This window comes from Carcharodon carcharias, chromosome 5 (assembly GCF_017639515.1).
Source record: "Carcharodon carcharias isolate sCarCar2 chromosome 5, sCarCar2.pri, whole genome shotgun sequence".
In the NCBI taxonomy this organism is placed as follows: Eukaryota; Metazoa; Chordata; class Chondrichthyes; order Lamniformes; family Lamnidae; genus Carcharodon; species Carcharodon carcharias.
The window spans coordinates 180729133-180749442 of NC_054471.1; the positions used below are offsets into that span (position 1 = coordinate 180729133).

At 41.8% G+C, this 20310-nt stretch overlaps 1 protein-coding gene and 1 non-coding gene across 8 annotated transcripts in view; both read left to right on the forward strand.

Annotated features, from left to right (window-relative positions):
- pla2g7 (phospholipase A2, group VII (platelet-activating factor acetylhydrolase, plasma)) overlaps positions 1 to 20310 on the forward strand; it is a 129208-nt gene that overhangs the window by 33470 nt on the left and 75428 nt on the right. For 6 of the 7 annotated variants that reach the window (XM_041187288.1, XM_041187291.1, XM_041187290.1 and 3 more), the window contains exons 2-3: positions 5916 to 6030; positions 15329 to 15479. In XM_041187288.1, the coding sequence (XP_041043222.1) occupies positions 5935 to 6030; positions 15329 to 15479 (247 nt within the window). In that variant the 5' untranslated portion in view covers positions 5916 to 5934. Of the gene's footprint in view, positions 1 to 879; positions 898 to 5915; positions 6031 to 15328; positions 15480 to 20310 lie in introns of those variants that run through there. The other variant, XM_041187289.1, reaches the window with a different exon arrangement.
- LOC121278584 lies at positions 17714 to 17832 on the forward strand. The gene has a single exon (XR_005943240.1). It is a non-coding gene; the product is annotated as a 5S ribosomal RNA (ribosomal RNA).

Genomic DNA, 20310 nt, shown 5'->3' on the forward strand with positions numbered 1-20310 from the left:
TTCTACCTTTTAGTATTCCCCCACCCCCACTAGAGCTATCTGTGCCTTATCTGTCCTGTCTTCTACTCTTAGTTAGCACATTCCTTTAGATAATATCACCACCTTCAACACCTCTTTGTTCTTTTGTCTGTGACAGCTTTTGGTTATCTCCACCTATCACTGGCTGTTTGTCCCAACAACACCCCCCCCCCCAAACCAGCTTATATTTCACCCCTTTCCTATTTTTACTTAGTTCTGTTGAAGGGTCATGAGGACTTGAAACGTCAACTGTGCTCTTCTCCACTGATGCTGCCAGACCTGCTGAGTTTTTCCAGGTATTTCTGTTTTTGTTTTGGATTTCCAGCATCCGCAGTTTTTTGCTTTTAGCACCTTATCTATTGTTTAAGCACAAACAGAATACAGTTGCTTCAACTATATTGATGTGGATTAATTTTTCACTTGTGCCTGATTCGCTTGCAACCTGATCAGATTTCCTAGGCAATGCATTGTACAGCAGATGATAAAAGAATCCATACTGTACCTATTTCCTTTGGTTGACTGGCTGGTTGGAAATTTAGATGGAGTTGGAGGAGAATATTTCTCCTTAATTTAAAGTCTTAGAAACAAAACTTATTCATTTGAAGAATGAGGCTGTATTAGATTTACAATTAAATTATTATATAAAACTCTTTTTAATGCTGCTTCTTCCCACCTCCAACATAATCAATGGGATTGGTTAAAATGTACTTATTTTTTAAAAAACTCTTTTCAGGAGGAAATCTTCGCTCGTTACTTGATAATTGTGAAAGTATTTACGTGCTCAGTATTATATCTATTCACGGATCTATAACATTTGTTAACTGAAGATATGGTGAACAGGAAGCAATTTTGTTAGCACAGTATAGTCGCAAATGAGAGGTTAGTACTATAGTTAAATTCTGTGGCTAGAATGAAGTAAGATGGTTTTCTGCTTTTCTGCTAAATTGTATTGACATTTAAGAATAGAAGCGATTCAGATGTGTTGTACTGCATATTTGGAATGATTTTTGCGACAGCTATATGGTTATTTCCCAAGGGTTGATGTACGTATTAAACCTTGGCACGCAAGATATTTTTAGGGAGCAAAGGTAGAAGTGGAAGTGGTTGTGCCAAGACTTGTAATGGATTCCAATCCAATGGGATGGTGAAGGGAGTTCGCCCTTGTATGGATATATCTGGCTTCGGCTGTAATTATCAAACTGGAACCATGGTAATTGAGCACAATGGGCCCGGGACATACATCAGCAGAAATTATGCTGAAATTTACATAAGTTCTGCATCTGTCTGGCCATTAGGAGCTTAGGCCAAAATTTCATGTGGAGCTTGTTTGCCTTTGCTGAAACATAATTATACTGCCATCAAAACAAGGCCAATGGAGTACTACACTGGGAGTAATAGCGAAGGGGCTGTTGTTTACTGACATGTTGTCTTACTCTGAGTCTTTTGTCTCTGCTGCTTTTCATCCTTGTTAATTATAATTCAGAATGGGGTGGGGGTATGGCCATTGCGAAGGCCATTTCAGCATGCTTAATCTGGATGTGTGTCTGTGAAGGGAGGGTGTTGTCAGTTCAAAAAACTTCAGGTGCATTGAGATTGAAAGCAATTTGCTTAAGATTAGTGCAGGTCTTGGTATGAATTTGAAAGAAAATTTGCTATTGAGCTCAAATCTCAGTTCTGCAGTTATCAGCTGCACCTAATATTTTGGGCTTCGGCCTATGTCTGTTCAACTGTTCCAGTAATTCTAGGAAACTCGTGTGAGCTTACCCTTTGCACTTGGAGGGTCCAGCTATGTAAATAGGCATCAGCGGGTTTTGGCATATGTATCCTGGAAGTATGAAGGCAAAGGATGGTAGGCACAGTAGTTAGCCATTGAGCTACTCAAGACTCTTCTGACATTGAATTAAATCATGTTGAACCTATATCTGAATCCCATTCACTTGTCTTTGCTATTACCATTGCCTAACAAAATTCCATCGATCTCAGTCTTGAACAATTCAATTGACCCAGTACACCACAAACTTTTGGGGGAGAGAGTTCCAAATTTCCATTCCTTTTGGATGAAAAGGGACTTTGAAATGCGGATCCTGATTTCAATCCTATTTGGCCTAACTCTAATTTTGAGATTGTGCCCCCTTGTTTGGAATTTCACCACCGTGGAAAATAGTTTCTTTGTATGTACTTTATCAAACCTCTTTAGAATTTTAAACATCTTATTTGACCATCTGTCAAATGTCTGAACTCACGGAAAGCATGTCAAGTTAATGCAACCTGTCCTTTTAAAGTTTAACCCATTGAACCTTGTCTAGTGAATCCACACTGTAACCTGCCTGAGGTCAGTGTACCTTTCCTGAGGTTTGGTGACCAAAACTACACAGTGCACCAGATATAATCTGTACAACTGAAGCATTATTTCCTCAATTTTATTTTCTAATCCACTCTTGGAAAAAAACATTACATTAGCTTTTGGGTTGATTTTTGTACCTCTATACTAATTTTTAGTGACTTGTCTACCTGGGCACCTGAATCCATTTGCTCTTTCACAGCTCCTAGACTCATATCAAAAACAAACTATTCTACTTTATCACTCTTGGCTCTAAATTGTAGACCTTACATTTCTCCATCTGCCATAGTTCTACCCATTCGCTTAGTCTGCCTAAGTTCCTTTGTATAACTTCCTGCTCCCATCTGTTCTATTCCCAAAAGCAAGTTGGTGAAGGATAGAACTTGAGCCATTGGTTTTATATTTATTTACACAATTACACCTTACAAGCATACGCCTCCTAACCAACAGTCACAGCTTTAGTCTTTATCAGGAGCTGAAGTGAATATCCAGTTAATGCCTTCCACCTGCATACAATTAAAACAATGAATGCACAATTAACACCATCTACATAAATTACTGTGGCTTCTAACTTAGTGTTATCCTAAACTTGGATATATGATTGAGGAAATTTAGGACGTAGCAAAGATTAAGTGACGTGCAAATTGACCCAGTACCACTTTTATGCCATATTTAAATAGGAAATATTCCAGGAAATTCCAGGTCTATATATTCAGGAGCAATTGTATCATTATCACATCCCCGCTCCCATCCCTAGCTCTTTGAAATTCCTTATGGTGCACACTGTCTTCCAGAAAACTGAAACCTCCATGTTACAGTACTGAAAAGAAAGTGAATGAATACTAAACTAGGCAAGATAATAGAACAAGAAAGAAACAAAAGAGAAATAAAGGGTTTATTTTAATGTTTCCTTCCATTTACTTCATAATATAAATAGAATTGGGCATCTTGATATTGCAAAACTAAAATAATTCCAGATGTAAAGTGGAGAGAACCAAAACTCAATAATTCAACAAGCACTTGCCCGATTATCGTACCTTTAACCTATTGAAACATCCCAAGGCGCTTCACAGCAGCTTTTGTAATTCATTCATGGGATGTTGGCATTGCTGGCAAGGCCAGCATTTATTGTCCATCCCAAAATGTTCTTGAGAAGGTGATGGTGAACTATCTTCTTTTATGCTGCAGCCTGTGTATTATAGGTACACGCATAGTATAATCAGGCAAGATAGGACACTGAGTCCACACCAGAGAGATAGTAGGACAGATGACCAAAAGCTTGGTCAAAAAGAGAGATTTTAAGGAGCATCTTAAAAGGGAAAGGGGTAGAGAGGTGACTAGGTAAGAGGAGGCAATTCCGGATCTTTAAGGCCTAGGCAGCTGAAAGCATAGCTGCCAATGCTGGAGTGTTTAAAATAGGGGATGTAAAGAAAGGGCATTGTATGTCATTTGTGTTAAGTGTTTTATTCTGGGGTGCTGCGAGGCTGGGGGTGAGGAACCTGATTGGAGATGTTCACATATGAGGTTCTGGGAAAGGTGGGATGGATTTGTGAGGTGACAACACATTCTAGGACTTTAAAGAGGAAAGGGGAGTTGGTGATAGTTTGCAAGGGCATAGAATTCAGGATGTTTGATTTTGGAGGATGACTACTGATTTGAGAGGTTGAAGGATGTCATGAAGATATTAATCTAAATAATATTGGAAATTATTTTTAAATTAGACTTGTAGTAAGGTCTGTGTCTATTGGTGTGTACACTTGTGTGGCTTAATTCGATTAAAGCCAGTTAGTCTGGGTGCTTTGTATTTTGAGATAAACGTAAGTTAAAAGGCAAGGAATACATTTGCATTTGTTGAATAAACCATTCAAAAGAGGTATGTAAAACATTACACCTGGCTAGGAGACCAAGCAATGTGTTTATATTACTAATAAAATTGGTGCTATGAAAGGGGTTTTATTGTTGGAAGAGGTGGAATTCAAAGACCTAGTGATACAATGAGAACTTACATTCAAAGGGTAGGCTAGGTATAAACAGAAATTAGTTTTGTATGTGCAGGTCAGAGGAATGTAAGATCTAAGCAGCCTGTAAGCCCAACAACAGTGTCTGCAAAGGAGAAATTGCAGGGGACCTCATTTTGAATTTGTAAGATCAAATTTGCTTTGCCTGGTGTCTGTTTAACGACTATGGATTATTGTTGCCTTGGTGAAGATTTACCTGCGAGTGATTAATTTGGGGATTTGTTTAAAAGTTATAATGGCAGTAATTTGTAGACATGTGTATGTGCTTAATTTCTTGTTAAATTAGTAAATGTTTAGTTTAATTTATATTAAAAAGCCTCGAGGCTTGGTGGTTTCATTTCTGAATTCAGAGCTGCATCTCAAACATACCAATTGAAAAAAATAGTCTGTGGCAGTTGTTCAAGTTTCCCTCTGGGATTTAAACAACTCAGCCTTTACAAACTGCTGTGTCATAACAAAGGACAGTACCTGAGGAATGGAAACCATTCACAATAGTGGGTGTCATGGGAGCCAGGAAGGGGGATCAGCAATTTAGTGGGAATACAGATTGCAAGAGGTGGTCTCTTTGACAACATGATCTTGGAGGGGTCATGAGGGGAGTATGAAACAGGTTCAGTGCTAGGGTTTGGAGGGGGAGGGAGCAAACTTGTAAGTTTTAATTGGTGGGCTGAGGGAATGGAGGGATGCAACTGAATGGATGGTCTTATGTTGGTGACAAAGAGCACCTCATACTTGTTTCTGTTCCTGAAGCTGACCCAAGGGCTCTGATGCTAGTAGTGGTCCTTTCTTTCACTCCTGTTCGTCAGTGGGTTTTCATCACCTCATCAGCTGAAATTAGGTCAATGGCTCGATATCGAAGAGGTCTCAAGCCTCACCTGTTGGATGCATGAAATGAGTGCACCTGAATTTCTGGGATATGGTTCCCAAAGCTCCCTATTACTGTTTATTTTTCTGCCATATTTGGATCTGCTGAGGACTAATTGATAGAGATCGATTGTTACGACTGGTCAACGACTCCATTGCCATTGAATCAAGAAACTGTGGCCTGCATGCTAGGAGAACTACGTGGACCTTTGTTCTTTTTTTATCAAACATTCCTGTGATAGTTGGGTCCTTGCCAACAATGCTATTTTTGTTGGCCGTTCACGTCCTGAGATTGTGATTGTTATTCTATGTTAAGTGTTTCAAGTATTTTGCACTTGTGTTTGATTTCTGGCGTCTGTTGTTTTTTTTTTAAATATTAGCTTTTCAGGTCAAAATCAAATGTTTTAAACTTTTTAGATCCTGTGTAGGAAAGTTAAATTTTAGCAATTTCATCCTTGATTAGTGAATTGGCCTTCTAAGTGGCAGATAAGAAACTCTGTGGGGAGAATTTCCCTTTAATGATTATGCTCAGTAATGATAAAACTGAATGTCAGCAAACTAATTCCAACGTACATTTGTGCAGAAGTGATTGGTCAGAATAAGTATTGCTTCATGTTGTTGGCATTAGTAAAACCAGTAGATTCAATTTATAAAACAACTTTTCTTTTTTACAGATATATAGTCAAGTGGAATATGGGGAACAGTGGCAGTCATTATCCTGGGATTCCTAGTGGGAAAGGACCAAATCTTGTTGGATGTGTTGATTTGATGGACGATCTCACAATTCAGGTAGGGTGCTGTAAGATGTGTATAGCATCATGCAAAATATAAATAACCTGGTAACAGTTGTGAGAATTATGATTAACAGCAGCCAGGAGTGTACAAGCTTTGTCCTTTGTTGAAAAGGATCTCTGAAAAATGTAGAAAATGAATAAAATAAATATGAACATGTTTAGAAAAAGAAGTATTAAACATCTTTTATTTTCCTTGTTTATTTATTCTGTCTTTAATATAGTTTAATTAATTTTGAAATGAAATTTCAGTACTTGAAATTGTTTAGGCAGTTCAAATACATCTGACAAGGAGGCAGTTTCTGATCAGATATCAATGGAGCATAGAGTTAGGTGAGGTGTAACTCGATTGTCCAACCTGAACCCACCCTACCATTGACAGGCAGGTTAGATTAAAATTGGGGCTAACTTGTTTAGTTGGTGCCTTACTTGTGGCCTTGTTTGAACTCATGATAGATTGCTTACATAACTAGACTGATTGCCTGTTTTTTTTAATGGACATTTCTGGCAAGGCCAGCATTTGTTGCCCAACCTTAATTGCCCTTAAGAAAATAGTGATGAGCCACCATCTTGAATCGCTGCAGTCCATCCAATGCAGTTACACCTAATATGCTGTTAGGAAGGGAGTTCCAGGATTTTGATCCAGCAACAGTGAAGGAATGGCGATATAGTTCCAAGTCAGTGTGGCTTGGAGAGGAACTTGCAGGTGGTGGTGTTCCCATGTGTCTGCTGCCCTTGTCGTTCAAGATGGAAGAGGTTATGGGTTTGGGCGATGCTGTCAAAGGAGCCTTGGTGAGTTGCTGCAGTGCACCTTGTATTTATTTCACCCTGCTGCCACTGTTTGTTGGTAGTGAAGGAAGTGAATGTTTAGGTTGGTGGATGGCGTGTTGATCAAGCGGGCTGCTTTTGTCCTGGATTTTGTTGCGCTTGAGCGTTGTTGGAATTGCTTGCATCTAAATAACTGGAAAGTATTCCATCAAACTCCTGACTTGTGCTTTGTAGATGGTGGACAGGCTTTGGGGAGTAAGGAGGTGAGTTACTTGCCTCAGAATTCCCAGCCTCTGACCTGCTCTTGTAGCCACAGTATTTATATGGTTGGTCCTGTTCAGTTTCTGGTCAATGGTAACCTCCATGGTGTTGATATTGGGGGATTCAGCACTGGTAATGCCATTGAATGTCAAAAGGCGATGATTAGATTCTTTCTTATTGGAGATGGTCATTGCCTGACACTTGTTACTTGCCACTCATCGGCCCAAACCTGAATGTTTTCCAAGTCTTGCTGCATATGGAACAGACTGCTTCAGTATCTGAGGACTCACGAATGGTGTTGAATGTTGCATCGTTTTCTAATGGCAGTGCGATTATTGTGTCTGTTAAGATGTATAAATTTGAGTTCACTAGTGAGACATTAATCTTGAGCAATGAGAGACGAAGAAAACATGGAGTTGAGGTTTTTGGAACAGTTAGCCTGAAATTATACTTAAAGGATTAAAGCCCCAAGTTGAAAATACTTTAGTATTGGGAGAATAGCTAAATGCAGTGGTGTGCACTACCTGCATGTTGTGGAAACTGCTGAAGGTTTCAAATATTGAGGTAACATCTTGAGTAATGGATTTATGTGGTCATCTTTAAGTTAGGAAATGGAGATGGAGTCAGGGACCCCTAGAGACTAAGGCCCAGATTTTCATGGAGTCTGGCCAAGTTGGGAGGCTTCTAAACATGGAGGCTGGACCCTATTCCGGGATTCTTGCCCCATTCCTATTTTTGCCGGTGTCAGATAAGGGTGCATGAATAGAGCCCATACACAAGACTGCCGCCCTTGCTGGCTCCATTTGGGGGGGCGGGGGCATTTCAAACCCCCCCGCAATTTTGATGAAGTCAGGCCTGTTCTGTTAGCACAAGTGGCTTACGGTACCCCAGAGTCATGAGCCATTGTGGGGGGCATGTGGGGGGGTAACTGTTCCCTGGTGCATTCTCCATAGCAATGCCTCTCCCAATCAGAGTCCACTTGTCAACCAGTCAGCGCCCTTTTCTCGTGCAGTGTTGTTCCATTTGAAATTTGATATTCTTGCAATTCTGTCCTGATGAGTGCAAGATGAAAAGCTTTGGCATGTCTCTTTTTTTCAGCAATGCTCAAGTTCTTTACTATCAAGTGACTATTTGGATAACAATTTATGTGGCGAGGGTTCAAATTAATATGGAAGAGTAAAAAAAAATGAGTAGTCAGTAAACAAACTAATAAGGTCAAGGAACATTGAAAAGATAAAAGAAAAGAAGCATGAAAATTATAAAGAACAGGTCAGAAGGAAGATGGATTAAGACTTCCAAATAGAGGCAGTTTGTTATATATTTAAATACAAAAAATGGAATAAAATTAGTAAGGGACACAAATTACTTTGTGGACTATGAGGTTATACAATTAATAGGAATGTGGCTTAGGTTAGGGCCGACTTGGAAGCTGCCTATCCCTGGTTAGAGAGTTTTCAAGATGGATCGAATAGGCAAACAAGAGGACTGAAAATATTAATCAAAGATGCCATTACAGCACCAGAAAATATGGATTAGAAAGGCATGGTGGGGGAGCTGAATTTATTTGGTTAGTATTAAACCATTGAATAATAAAAGATGGGAAGAGATATGTAGATGAATGGGAGAAAAATACATGGTTGGCAATAGTGCATGATTTTAATTATCAAGTCATGCTATAGTGAAAAGTAATTTAAATGCCGAGAAGGGGAAAAGTTTCTACAATATATTCAGAAGTACTTTCTGGATCAATGCTAGATCTTGTTCAAGGAAATAAAGAGAAGCATGTATATGAATAAGAGACCAGCTGACTATCTAGGAAAGAGCAGCACATAGATAATTAGAAACAAAAATACCTGGAAAAACTCAGCAGGCCTGACAGCATCTGCGGAGAGGAATACAGTTAATGTTTCAAGTCTGTATGACTCTTCATCAGAACTGAGGGAATAAGAAATGAGGTGAAATAGAAGCTGGTTGAGGGGAGTGGGACAGGTAGAGCTGGGTAGAGGGCCAGTGATAGGTGGAGGCAAAGGAGAGATTGTCATAGACAAAAGGACAAAGGGGTGTCAACAGTGGTGATATTAGCTAAGAAATGTGCTCATAGGTGACATTAAGGGTAGAAAGCTGGATGAGCAAGTAACAGATAGCCCTAGTGGGAGTGGGGCAGGGGAAGGGATCAAAATAGGTTAAAAGGTGGAGATGAAACAATGGATGGAAATACATTTAAAATAATGGAAATAGGTGGCAAAAGAAAAATATATTTAAAAAATATAAATTATTGGAAAAAGGGGGATCAGAAAGGGGGTGGGGAAGGAGGAGAGAGTTCATGATCTGAAGTTGTTAAACTCAATGTTAAGTCCGGAAGGCTGCAAAGTGCCTAGTTGGAAGATAAGGTGCTATTCCTCCAGTTTGCGTTGTGCTTCACTGGACCATTGCAGCAGGCCAAGGACGGACATGTGAGCATGAGAGCAGGGTGGTGTATTGAAATGGCAAGCGACAGGGAGGTCTGGGTCATGCTTGCGGACAGACCGAAGGTGTTCCGCAAAGCGGTCACCCAGTCTGCGTTTGGTCTCTCCAATGTAGAGGAAACCGCATTGGGAGCAGCGAATGCAGTAGACTAAATTGAGGGAAGTGCAAATGAAATGCTGCTTCACTTGAGGTTGATATAAAAGTTGCAAATGAGAAGAGACAATCTAAGATAGAGGCTTCAGTCCGGTAAAAAGGAAACAAGCCAGACTCACACACCATCCTGCTTTGTAAATATGTTTTCACGCCTTCATTGTTGCTGGGTCAAAGCCCTGGAACTCCTTACCTAACAGGATTTTGGGAGTAACTTTACCACACACAAATTGCAGAGGCTCAAGGAAGCTCACCACTCCCATCTCAGGGACGATTAGGATGGGTGATAAATGCTAGCTTCGACAATGCTGCCTGCACCCCGAGAACGAATATCTATTTTTAAAACATTGAAAACCAAAGTTGGCAGATAAAACAGTGCACAAGCATTCCAACAGGAGCTGGTTAGGATACAGACCAGACATATTCCCACAAGAAATGGGTACCAGAAAATATTGTGTTCTGCAGATGAGTGGAGAAATTAAAATAAGGTTCCGAGGCACGTGATCAGTCTAATCAAGCAGAAGAAAACCAAGTTGAATATGGGAATTCTGAAAGGGAGACAAAGAAGATTTTATATGGGGATGAAGAAAAACTGCCAGATAACATTGTAAAATAGTAAAGCATTTGAAAAATACAAAAAGTAAATAAATAGTTAACAAAAGATTAGGGGCAATTAAAAATGGGAAAAAAAAGGTCATAGGATGAAAAAACACTGGAGATACTAAATAAATTATTTCAGCTGAATTTTCCCAGCCAGGAAGAGGCAGGTCTGATGTTTGAAATGAGGGAAAATCACAGAAAGTGACATTGGGTCAGGATCCCAAAGTAATCCTGCCTCTAATATATAGGAACGTAGAAAATAGGGGCAAGAGTACGTCATTCGGCCCTTCAAGCCTGCTCTGCCAATCAAAATGATCATGGCTGATTCTCCATCTCAATGCCGTACTCCCACTCTCTCCCCATATCCCTTTACGCATCTAGATTCCAGACATCTATCTATTTCCTTCTTAAGTATATCCAGTGACCTGGCCTCCACAGCTTTATGTGGTAGAGAATTCCACAAGTTCATTACCCTCTGAGTGAAGAAGCTTCTCCTCATCTCAATCCTAAACGGCCTACCCTGTATCCACAGACTGTGACTCCTTGTTTTAGACCCCCCAGCCAGAGGAAACATCATCCCTGCATCCAGTCTGTCCATCCATGACAGAATTTTATATGTTTCAATGAGATCCCATCTCATTCTTCTAAACTCCCAAGAATACAGGCACAGTCGGGCCAATTTTTCCTCAGTAAGCTTTCAACAGGTAGGCTCTAAGTCCTGCAGGGAACTCCAAGGCTCTTGCAGGCAAGCAATTGAGGTGATTTAAAAAGGCAGTGAAGAGCCTTTTTTCCCTTCTTTCCCAACAGCCCACGAGCTCTGCATTGTATCTGCATTTTGCCAGGTGACTGAGGTGAGTACACAGCAGAAAGTGCTTCTTCAGTGAAACTAACAAGCTGGTTTAAGCCACAGCCATGACCATTAACACTTTTCGCTCAGAGAGTGCTGTCACTGCTTGACATATGGTTGCCAACTTCTTGGAAGGCACCTTGCCTGTGTAACACTTCACTTCCCTGCTGCAAGCCTTCAGCACGGCATGGGAGTAGCTTAGACAGTGCACCTTCCACCTCTGCTGAGAGTCAAGAGCAGAAACCACAACAGTCAATAACCTCCTCAACTGCATCCCTCTGAACACGACAGGGAGGATGAACGCTGACATCCACCTGGAAAGAGATGTGACCCCAACTCAGGGTCTACAGGCAGAGGATCAGCTCTCTAGACACATCTGAGCACCAGTACCTCAGGAGACTAAGACTCTCGGGGCAGGTTACTGCTGACAGCTGTAGCTTCTTGGAACAAGTCCTCCTTCCCAGTGGGCCAATTGGGCTCCATAAGACATAGGAGCAGAAGTAGGCCATTCAGCCCATTGGGTCTGCTCTGCCATTCAATGAGATCATGGTTGATCTGATAATCCTCAACCCCACTTTCCTGTCTTTTCCCCATAGCCCTCACTGATTAAAAATCTATCCCATCCTTAAATATACTTAATGACCCAGCCTCTACAGCGCTCTGGGGTAAAGAATTCCATAAATTCACTACCCTCTGAGAGGAGAAATTCAGCCTCATCTCTTAAATGAGCTATCTCTTACTCTGAGATTATGCCCCCCGGTCCTAGACTCTCCCCCAAGGGGAAACAGTCTCTCAGCATCTACCCTGTCAAGCCCTCTAAGAATCTTATGTTTCAATAAGGTCGCCTCTCATTCTTCTAAACTCCAATGAATACAGGCCCAACCTACTCAACCTTTCCTCATAAGAAGATCCAGGATCAACCTAGTGAACCTTCTCTGGACTGTGTCAAATGCCAGTATATCTTTCCTTTTGATAACGGGACCAAAACTGTTCACAGTATTCTAGGTGTGGTCTAACTAGTGCCTTGTATGGTTTTAGCAAGACTTCCTCATTTTTATACTCCACACCCTTTGAAATAAAGGCCAACTTTCCATTTGCCTTACCTATTACCTGCTGAACTTGTGTTAGCTTCATGCACAAGGATTCCCAAATCCCTCTGTGCTGTAGCTTTCTGAAGTCTTTCCCCATGTAAATAATATTCAGCTCCTTTATTTTTCCTGCCAAAATGCACAACCTCACATTTTCCCACATTATACTCCATCTACCAAGTTTTTGCCCGCTCACTTAACCTGCCTATATCCCTCTGTAGACCCTTTGTGTCATCCTCACATTGTTAATGACTATCAAGGTGCCTGTAATTGGAGGAATACCCTCACCCTTACAACCCCTGCCCCAGGCCTCTGCCTCTCACCAAATTATGTGCTCTCTTCTGCAAGGAGAGGCGTGAGTGATCATAATGGCTTGTGTGGAGAAGAGGGAAGACACCATTTATGCAGCACCATGAGGAAGCATGAGTGCAAAAGGGCAGTATGCTGAAGGTGAGTGTGAATGTTGGCTGTTCAGATAGGGTTATGAGATGCCTGCAGGGAGAAGAATGAGTGCAATGGCAAGCTGAGTTGACCTGAGGGATTTTATGTAGGAGAATGCTGAGCAAATCAGAATGCAGGGCTTGGTGCCTGAAAGTGTTATGTTACTTGCCTGTCAAGCTCTCCTGAGGCTCTGTACTCTTATGGTGCACTGTCATGCTCTCCTGAGGTTCTGTACCCTTGTGGTGCGCTGTCCCCAGACAAGAGGTTGCACGTATCTGTTTCTGACTTCCTCAGTCATCTTCATTCATCTGTTTGGTTGCAGAGGCTGTGGTGTTGTTCACCTCACTGCAGCCCCCCAAATCCTGTTGCAGGGCATCCAGGTAAGAGTGAAGGACCCGGCGGCAGGGGGAGGGCAGCTTTCCCGGACCACCTCCCTATTTCTGTGATTGCTGCAGCCTCAGAAATCCTAGTGCAGTGTCCCCTTTAATTAGAAATCCTTCCTTCGATAGAATGAACACGTCGATCTACCCACCTCCCGATTGGCTGGGGAGCCCAGAGGCGGGATGTTAATGACATTGCTCTGAGGAAGAGCAACATTAGGAAATGCTTACTAGGAAATTGAGTTCCCAAACCAAAAATGGCCCTGCCGTTTCGACAGGGACAAAGTGGACCAGATTCTTCCCTTTGCCTCAGTTTTTATGGAAGAGCGTAGTCATGGAAATGAAAAGGTATTAGGAAAGGAGGTGGAGCAAATAGTTCCTATCTATTGAAGGGAGTGGTGGCAAAAACATAATCTGAACCTACACCCGCAGTTTGAGGTACAGCATGTGTGATGGCATAGATTTGGGAGTCTTAATCTGTTTATGGAAACTTTTTTGCTGTGAACGCAAAATGAAAGAAACATTAGAAATACTTACATAGTAATTTCCACATAGAAACAGGCCATTTGGCTCAATGAATCTGTGCCACTATTTACCCTCAATGTGAGAGAATAGTTCTAATCAGATTTACCTATGCTGTTGCAATATTCCTTCATCCATATATACAATCTAATATAATTTTATAGAAACTCATCATTACCTCCTAGTTTTTATATTCCAGGCCTCTTGTGGTAAAAGAATTTCATCAGCTTTTTTATATAACTAAGTGCTGCCTTTAATGTTATGTGAATCTGTATTTTAAGACAACTGCTCTTCCAAAATTTGAAGGCTGTTACTTTTCAGAGCATAAATATTGCTGTAATTTTTTAACCACACTTAGTAATAATATTTAATTTACATTTTATTAGCCCAAAATCCCAACAGAGCCCCTTGAAACACCACTAGCCACTTCTAACCACTCTGGAAAAACTGCCCTTAACTTGTACTCTCTCCTCACTTCCAGCTAATTTTTATTCCAGTTCTTTTCATTTTTTATTTTTCCCCCCAGTCTCTCATATGGTGCCTTTGTATACACTTTCCTAAAGTTCGTGAAGATTACCTTCTGTTGGTGAATTGTTCAAAAATGTAATAATTTGCAACTGTTTGCAAGCATTGTCTGGGTCACATTGCACTCTCCAGTGCCCCTCCAAAGTTGTCATTATCACATGTGGACCTCAACAGTGAGTGTTGGCAGGCTATTCCAACTGTAGGTGGCATCACAGCTGAGTCAAGTGTGTCCGAAACCAATATCGACAATTGGGTCACTGAATCACAATCATGGATGGGAACCTTTTGGCTGTCATTTCTTTTCCTTTTGCTTCTCTTGACCAGGGCACACTAACCAGTTTTAATGGCTCTACTGTGATCCTAGCAGAAGTTGCTAACCCACTAAGCAGGAATCAAGCCAAAGAAATTTCCAGTCTTTATGGTGCAGTCCAACATCACGTATTGCATTTGGGGAGACTAAGTGATCAGTTAGTTATATCCTAAAATCTGGGTCAAAGAGAAACTACTGCTTGGCCTACGGTTGCTCAAGAGGCCTGGCGTATTAAAATCACTGATGACTAAGTCCATACCCGCAGAAACACCTTCACATGCCTCACCAAATTCTTCTTTGTCTTTGCCTAAATATTCTGAATTATTGCTTTTGAAGTCATAGAGTTCTCGGATAAATGATCAGTCAAGATTTATGGAATGCAATCCAACTGGAAATACTTTAATAGAAGATGAAAAGGGTAGCCCGTAACTTGCTTCCTTTTTTAACGTCATTCTTTGGAACGAGCTATGGTGATATTATCTGTGTAACCATTTCGGGTGTAGTGGTTAATTTTGGCCCATGATTCCCACCAGCCTCTGCACGCCCCCGCTCCCCCTGCCCCCCACCCCCCCCCCACCAAACAACTACCTCCTCCCTAACATTAAGGCTAGCATTAGGTGACTAATAATGCTCAGGGCTGCACTATATGGAGAATAGACACACTGGGGAATAGGAAAATAGAATTAGTGATCTCTGGGTCAATTTGGTAGAGGTAGTGGACCATTCATACTAAGACCACATAGATGCTTTGAAATGAAAAGAAGGAGCCACTGTTCCTTGAAATAAAAGTCAGTTTGGATGCTGCATTATGCATTAATATACTTGTTAAAATGCCTTTTACCTGCTGCTGAAAATATTTAATTGATGTTTAAGTATTTAGTTTACTTTCAGACTCCATAGCTAGCTTATTTTTATGCTATATGTATTCTTTTCCACAGGGAAGTTTTTTACGCTTGTATTACCCTTGTGAGCAAGGTGGGAAGCAACAACAGCCACTATGGATTCCCAGACATGAATATTACTATGGACTCGCTGATTTTCTTAAATATAACAGAAAATGCGTTGAATATATTTTAAATTATTTATATGGTAAGAAATGTTCTCCTCTCCTCCTCATTGTTTTGACATCATTTAAAAAAAGTAAAATTACATTGCATTTAAGGCTTTACAATTGGCTGGGATTTTATAACAACATGAAATTGACCAACTGTGGACATAGATTTAGGATGAATATGCGTGGTGACATTAGTCTGAATTGGCTGAAATCAATGTCTTTGTTTCTTTCGTACTACTTCTTGTTGAAATTTACAACATTAATTTCTCATCACATTGCATCAGGAACATGACTACATTGTATCTAAAAAATGATTGATCAGAGGTGCGAGCTATTTCACCAAAACTTGCAATTTTTCCAACATCTGGACTTGAAGACTCAGGCCGCAGTCGCCTTGGGAATACACTCAATGTCAGTACTTTCTGAACTAATCAGTTACCAAGGAGAGGGATGGATGCGGCAGCTAGGGGCTGGAGTTTGGAATGGGGACTGAAGACAACGATTTCAGTCTTAATATGTAATAAGAAGAAATTTCTGCTCATCCAGTAATAGATGTCAGATAAGCGGTTTGATAATTTAGTGGAGAAGTCAAGAAAGGTAATGGTGAAGTAGAGCTAGGTGGTATTAGTGTGGATGTGAAAACAAATGCCGCACTTACGAACGTGCTGCCAAGGGGCAGGGGGTTGCTAAGAATAGATTCCCCCTGGCATTCTGTGTTTTCATTTGTCTTTTCAACTCACTGCCATATCATTGCCAAAGCGTTGTGAAATGTTACATACTGGTATGTTTTCTGTGCAATGTTTGCAATGTTGCAGTGGGTTTGGTCACCATTGGACAAAAATGCATGCAACAATGTGATGAAATAGACTTCCTTAAGTGTGCAATACTGTAATGTGACACCTGCATTTGGTTTACTTCGCTGTGCTGTGAGCAGATCAAGTGGAGAGTCAAGCTACTTCTTCGACTGTGCCCAAAATGCAAGCAGAAAAGGAGGCCATCTATGCCGGCTTTCTATAAGAGCTACTCAGCTAGTCCCTCTTTCCTGCCTTTTTCCCATAGCCCTGCAAGTTCCATCTCTTCAGATAATTATCCAATTTCCTTGTGAGAACCATGATTTTTGGGGCAGATGACATCATAGTTGCAGCTTTTTAAAATTCATTCACAGGATGTGGGCTTCGTTGGCTGGACTAGCATTTATTGCCCGTCCCTAGTTGCCCTTGAGAAGGTGGTGGTGAGCTGCCTTCTTGAATTGCTGCCGTCTATGCGGTGTGAGTACACCCACAGTGCTGTTAGGGAGGGAGTTCCAGGATTTTGACCCAGTGACAGTGAACGAATGGCAATATATTTCCAAGTCAGGATGGTGAGTAACTTGGAGGGGAACTTCCAGCTGGTGGTGTTCCCAGCTATCTGCTGCCCTTGTCTTTCTAGATAGTAGGGGTCATGGGCTTGGAAGGTGCTGTCGAAGGAGCCATGGCAAATCCCTACAGTGCATCCTGTAAATGGTACACATTGCTGCTACTGTGCATCGGTGGTGGAGGGAGTGAATGTTTGTGGGTGTGATGCCATTCAAGAGGGCTCTTTGTCCTGGACATGGACTGCTTCAGTACCTGAGGAGTTGCGAATGGTGCTGAACATTTTGCAATCAACAGTGAACATCCCCACTTCTGACTTTGTAATGGAAGGAAGGTCATTGATGAAGCAGCTGAAGATGGTTGGGCCAAGGACAACTAACATGAGGAGCTCCTGCAGTGATATCCTGGAGCTGAGATGACTGACCTCCAACAACCACAGTAAAATTCCTTTGTGCTAGGTATGACTCCAGCCAGTAGAGAGTTTTCCCCCTAATTCCCATTGACTCCAGTTTTGCTTGGGCTCCTTGATGCTACACTCGGTTAAATGCTGCCTTGATGTCAAGGGCAGTCACTCTCACCCCACCCCAGGAATTCAGCTCTTTTTGTCCATGTTTAAACCAAGGCTGTAATGAGCTCAGGAGCTGAGTGGCTGAGTCAGGAGCAGGTTATTGCTAAGCAAGTGCCGCTTGTTAGCACCACTGATGACCCCCTTCCATTACTTTACTGATGAGGGCTTGGCCTAAATAGCCAAGTGGTTATGGTACTGGGTTTGTAACCCCATGATCAAGAGTTCAAATCTCACAATGGCAAACTATGAAACAATGTAACTTCATCTGAAACAGATGGAAACAGGTTTACTCAAAAGAGTATCAAGAGTTCAAATCTCACAATGGCGAACTATGAAACAATGTAACTTTGCCTATGGCCATACTAGTCTGAAAACGCCCGATCTCGTCTGATCTCAGAAGCTAAGCAGACTCAGGCCTGGTTAGTACTTGGATGGGAGACCGCCTGGGAATACCAGGTGCAGTAGGCTTTTAGCTTGGCCTAAATAGCCAAGTGGTTATGGTACTGGGTTTGTAACCCCAAGATCAAGAGTTCAAATCTCACAATGGCAAAACTATGAAACAATGTAACTTCATCTGAAACAGATGGAAACAGGTTTACTCAAAAGAGTATCAAGAGTTCAAATCTCACAATGGCAAAACTATGAAACAATGTAACTTCATCTGAAACAGATGGAAATGGGTTTGTACTCGGGCTTGGCCTAAATAGCTAAGTGGTTATGATACTGGGTTTGTAAACCCAAGATCAAGAGTTCAAATCTCACAATGGCAAACTATGAAACAATGTAACTTCATCTGAAAACAGATGGAAACAGGTTTGTACTCAAAAGAGTTACCAGGATGGTGGAAAGCTAACTAGATCGAGAGTTCAAATCTCACAATGGCAAACTATGAAACAATGTAACTTCATCTGAAACAGATGGACACGGGTTTGTACTCGAAAGAGTTACTTTACTGATGAGGCTTGGCCTAAATAGCCAAGTGGTTATGGTACTGGGCTTGTAACCCCAAGATCAAGAGTTCAAATCTCACAATGGCAAACTATGAAACAATGTAACTTCATCTGAGACAGATGGTAACTCGAAAGAGTTACTTTACTGATGATCAAGAGTAGACTGATGGGGTGTTAATTGGCTGGGTTGGATTTGTCCTGCTTTTTGTGTACAGGGCATAACTGGACAATCTTCCACATAGCCGGTGTATGCCTGTGCTTTAGCTGTACTTGAACAGTTTGGCTAGGGGTGCAGCAGGTTTGGAAGCACAAGTCTTCAGCACTATTGCTGGAATATTATCAGGGCCCATAGCCTTTGAACTATCCAGTGCCTGCAATCATTTCTTGATATCATGTGCAGTGAATTGAATTGGCTGAAGACTGGCATCTGTGATGCTGAGGACCTCCGGAGGAGGCTGAGATGTATCATCCACTCGGCATTTCTGGTTGAAGATTGTAGCAAATGCTTCAGCCTTATATTTTGCACTGTTGTGCTGGGCTCCCCCATCATTGAGGATGAGGATATTTGTGGAGCCTCCTCCTCCAGTGAGTTGTTAATTGTCCATCACCATTCATGATTGGATGTGGCAGGACTGCAGAGCTTACATCTGATCCTTTGGTTGTGGGACCGCTTAGCTCTATCACTTGCTTTGCTGTTTGGCATGCAAGTAGTCTTGTATTATAGATTCACCAGGTTGATACCTTATTTTTAGGTATGCCTGGTGCTGCTCCTGGCATGCCCTGCACTCTTTATTGAACCACGGTTGACCCCCTGGCTTGATGGTAATGGTAGAGTAGGGGAAATGCCAAGCAATGAGGTTACAGATTGTGTTCCAGTACAATTCTGCTGCTGATGACCCACAGCATCTCATGGATGTCCAGTCTTGACTTGCTAGACCTGTTCGAAATCTATCTCAATTGGCACGGTGGTAGTGTGACACAACACAAAGGATTCCTCAATGTGAAGTCATTGTCTGCAGTGGTCACTCCTACCGATACTGTCATGGACAGATGCATCTGCGGCAGACAGGTTGGTGAGGATGAGGTCAAGTTTGTTTTTCCCTCTTGTTGGTTCCCTCACTACCTGCCGCAGCTATGTCATTTAGGACTCGGCCAGCTCGGTCAGTAGTGGTGCTACTGAACCACCATTGGTGATGGACATTGAAGTTCCTCACCCAGAGTACACTCAGTGCCGTTGCCACTCTCCATGCTTCCTCCAAGTGTTGTTCAGCATGGAGGAGCACTGATGCATTAGCTTTGGGAGGGTGGTACATGGTAATCAGCAGGAGGTTTCCTTGCCATGTTTGACCTGTTGCCATGAGACTTCATCATCATCAATGTCAGTCGATGTTGAGGACTCCCAGGCCAATTGCGCCCCTACTGTATACCATTGTGCCACCACTTCTGGTTCGGTCCCCCTATACAGGATATACCCAGGGATGGTGATAGTAGTGTTTGGGACACTGATTCCGTGAGGATGACTATGCCAGGCTGTTGCTTGCCTAGTCTGTGAGACAGCTCTCCCAAATTTGGCACTAGTCCCCGGATATTAGTAAGGAGGACTTTGCAGGGCTGACAGGGCTGAGTTTGCCGTTGTCGTTTCTAGTGCATAGGTTAATACCGGGTGGTCCATTCGGTTTTGTTCCTTTTTTGAGGCTTTGTAGTGGTTTGGTACAAGTGAATGGCTTGCTAGGCCATTTAAGAGTCAACCACATTGCTGTGGGTCTGGAGTAAGGACGGCAGATTTCCTTACCTAAATGGCATTAGTCATCCAGATGGTTTTTAATGACAATCGACAATGGTCATCGTTAGACTTTTTATTCCAGATTTTTTTATTGTATTCAAATTCCACGATTGGTGGGATTTGAACCCAGGTCCCCAGAGCATTACCCTGGGTCTCTGGATTACTAGTCGAGCGACAATCCCACTACGCCATCACCTCCCCTATATCCTTTTG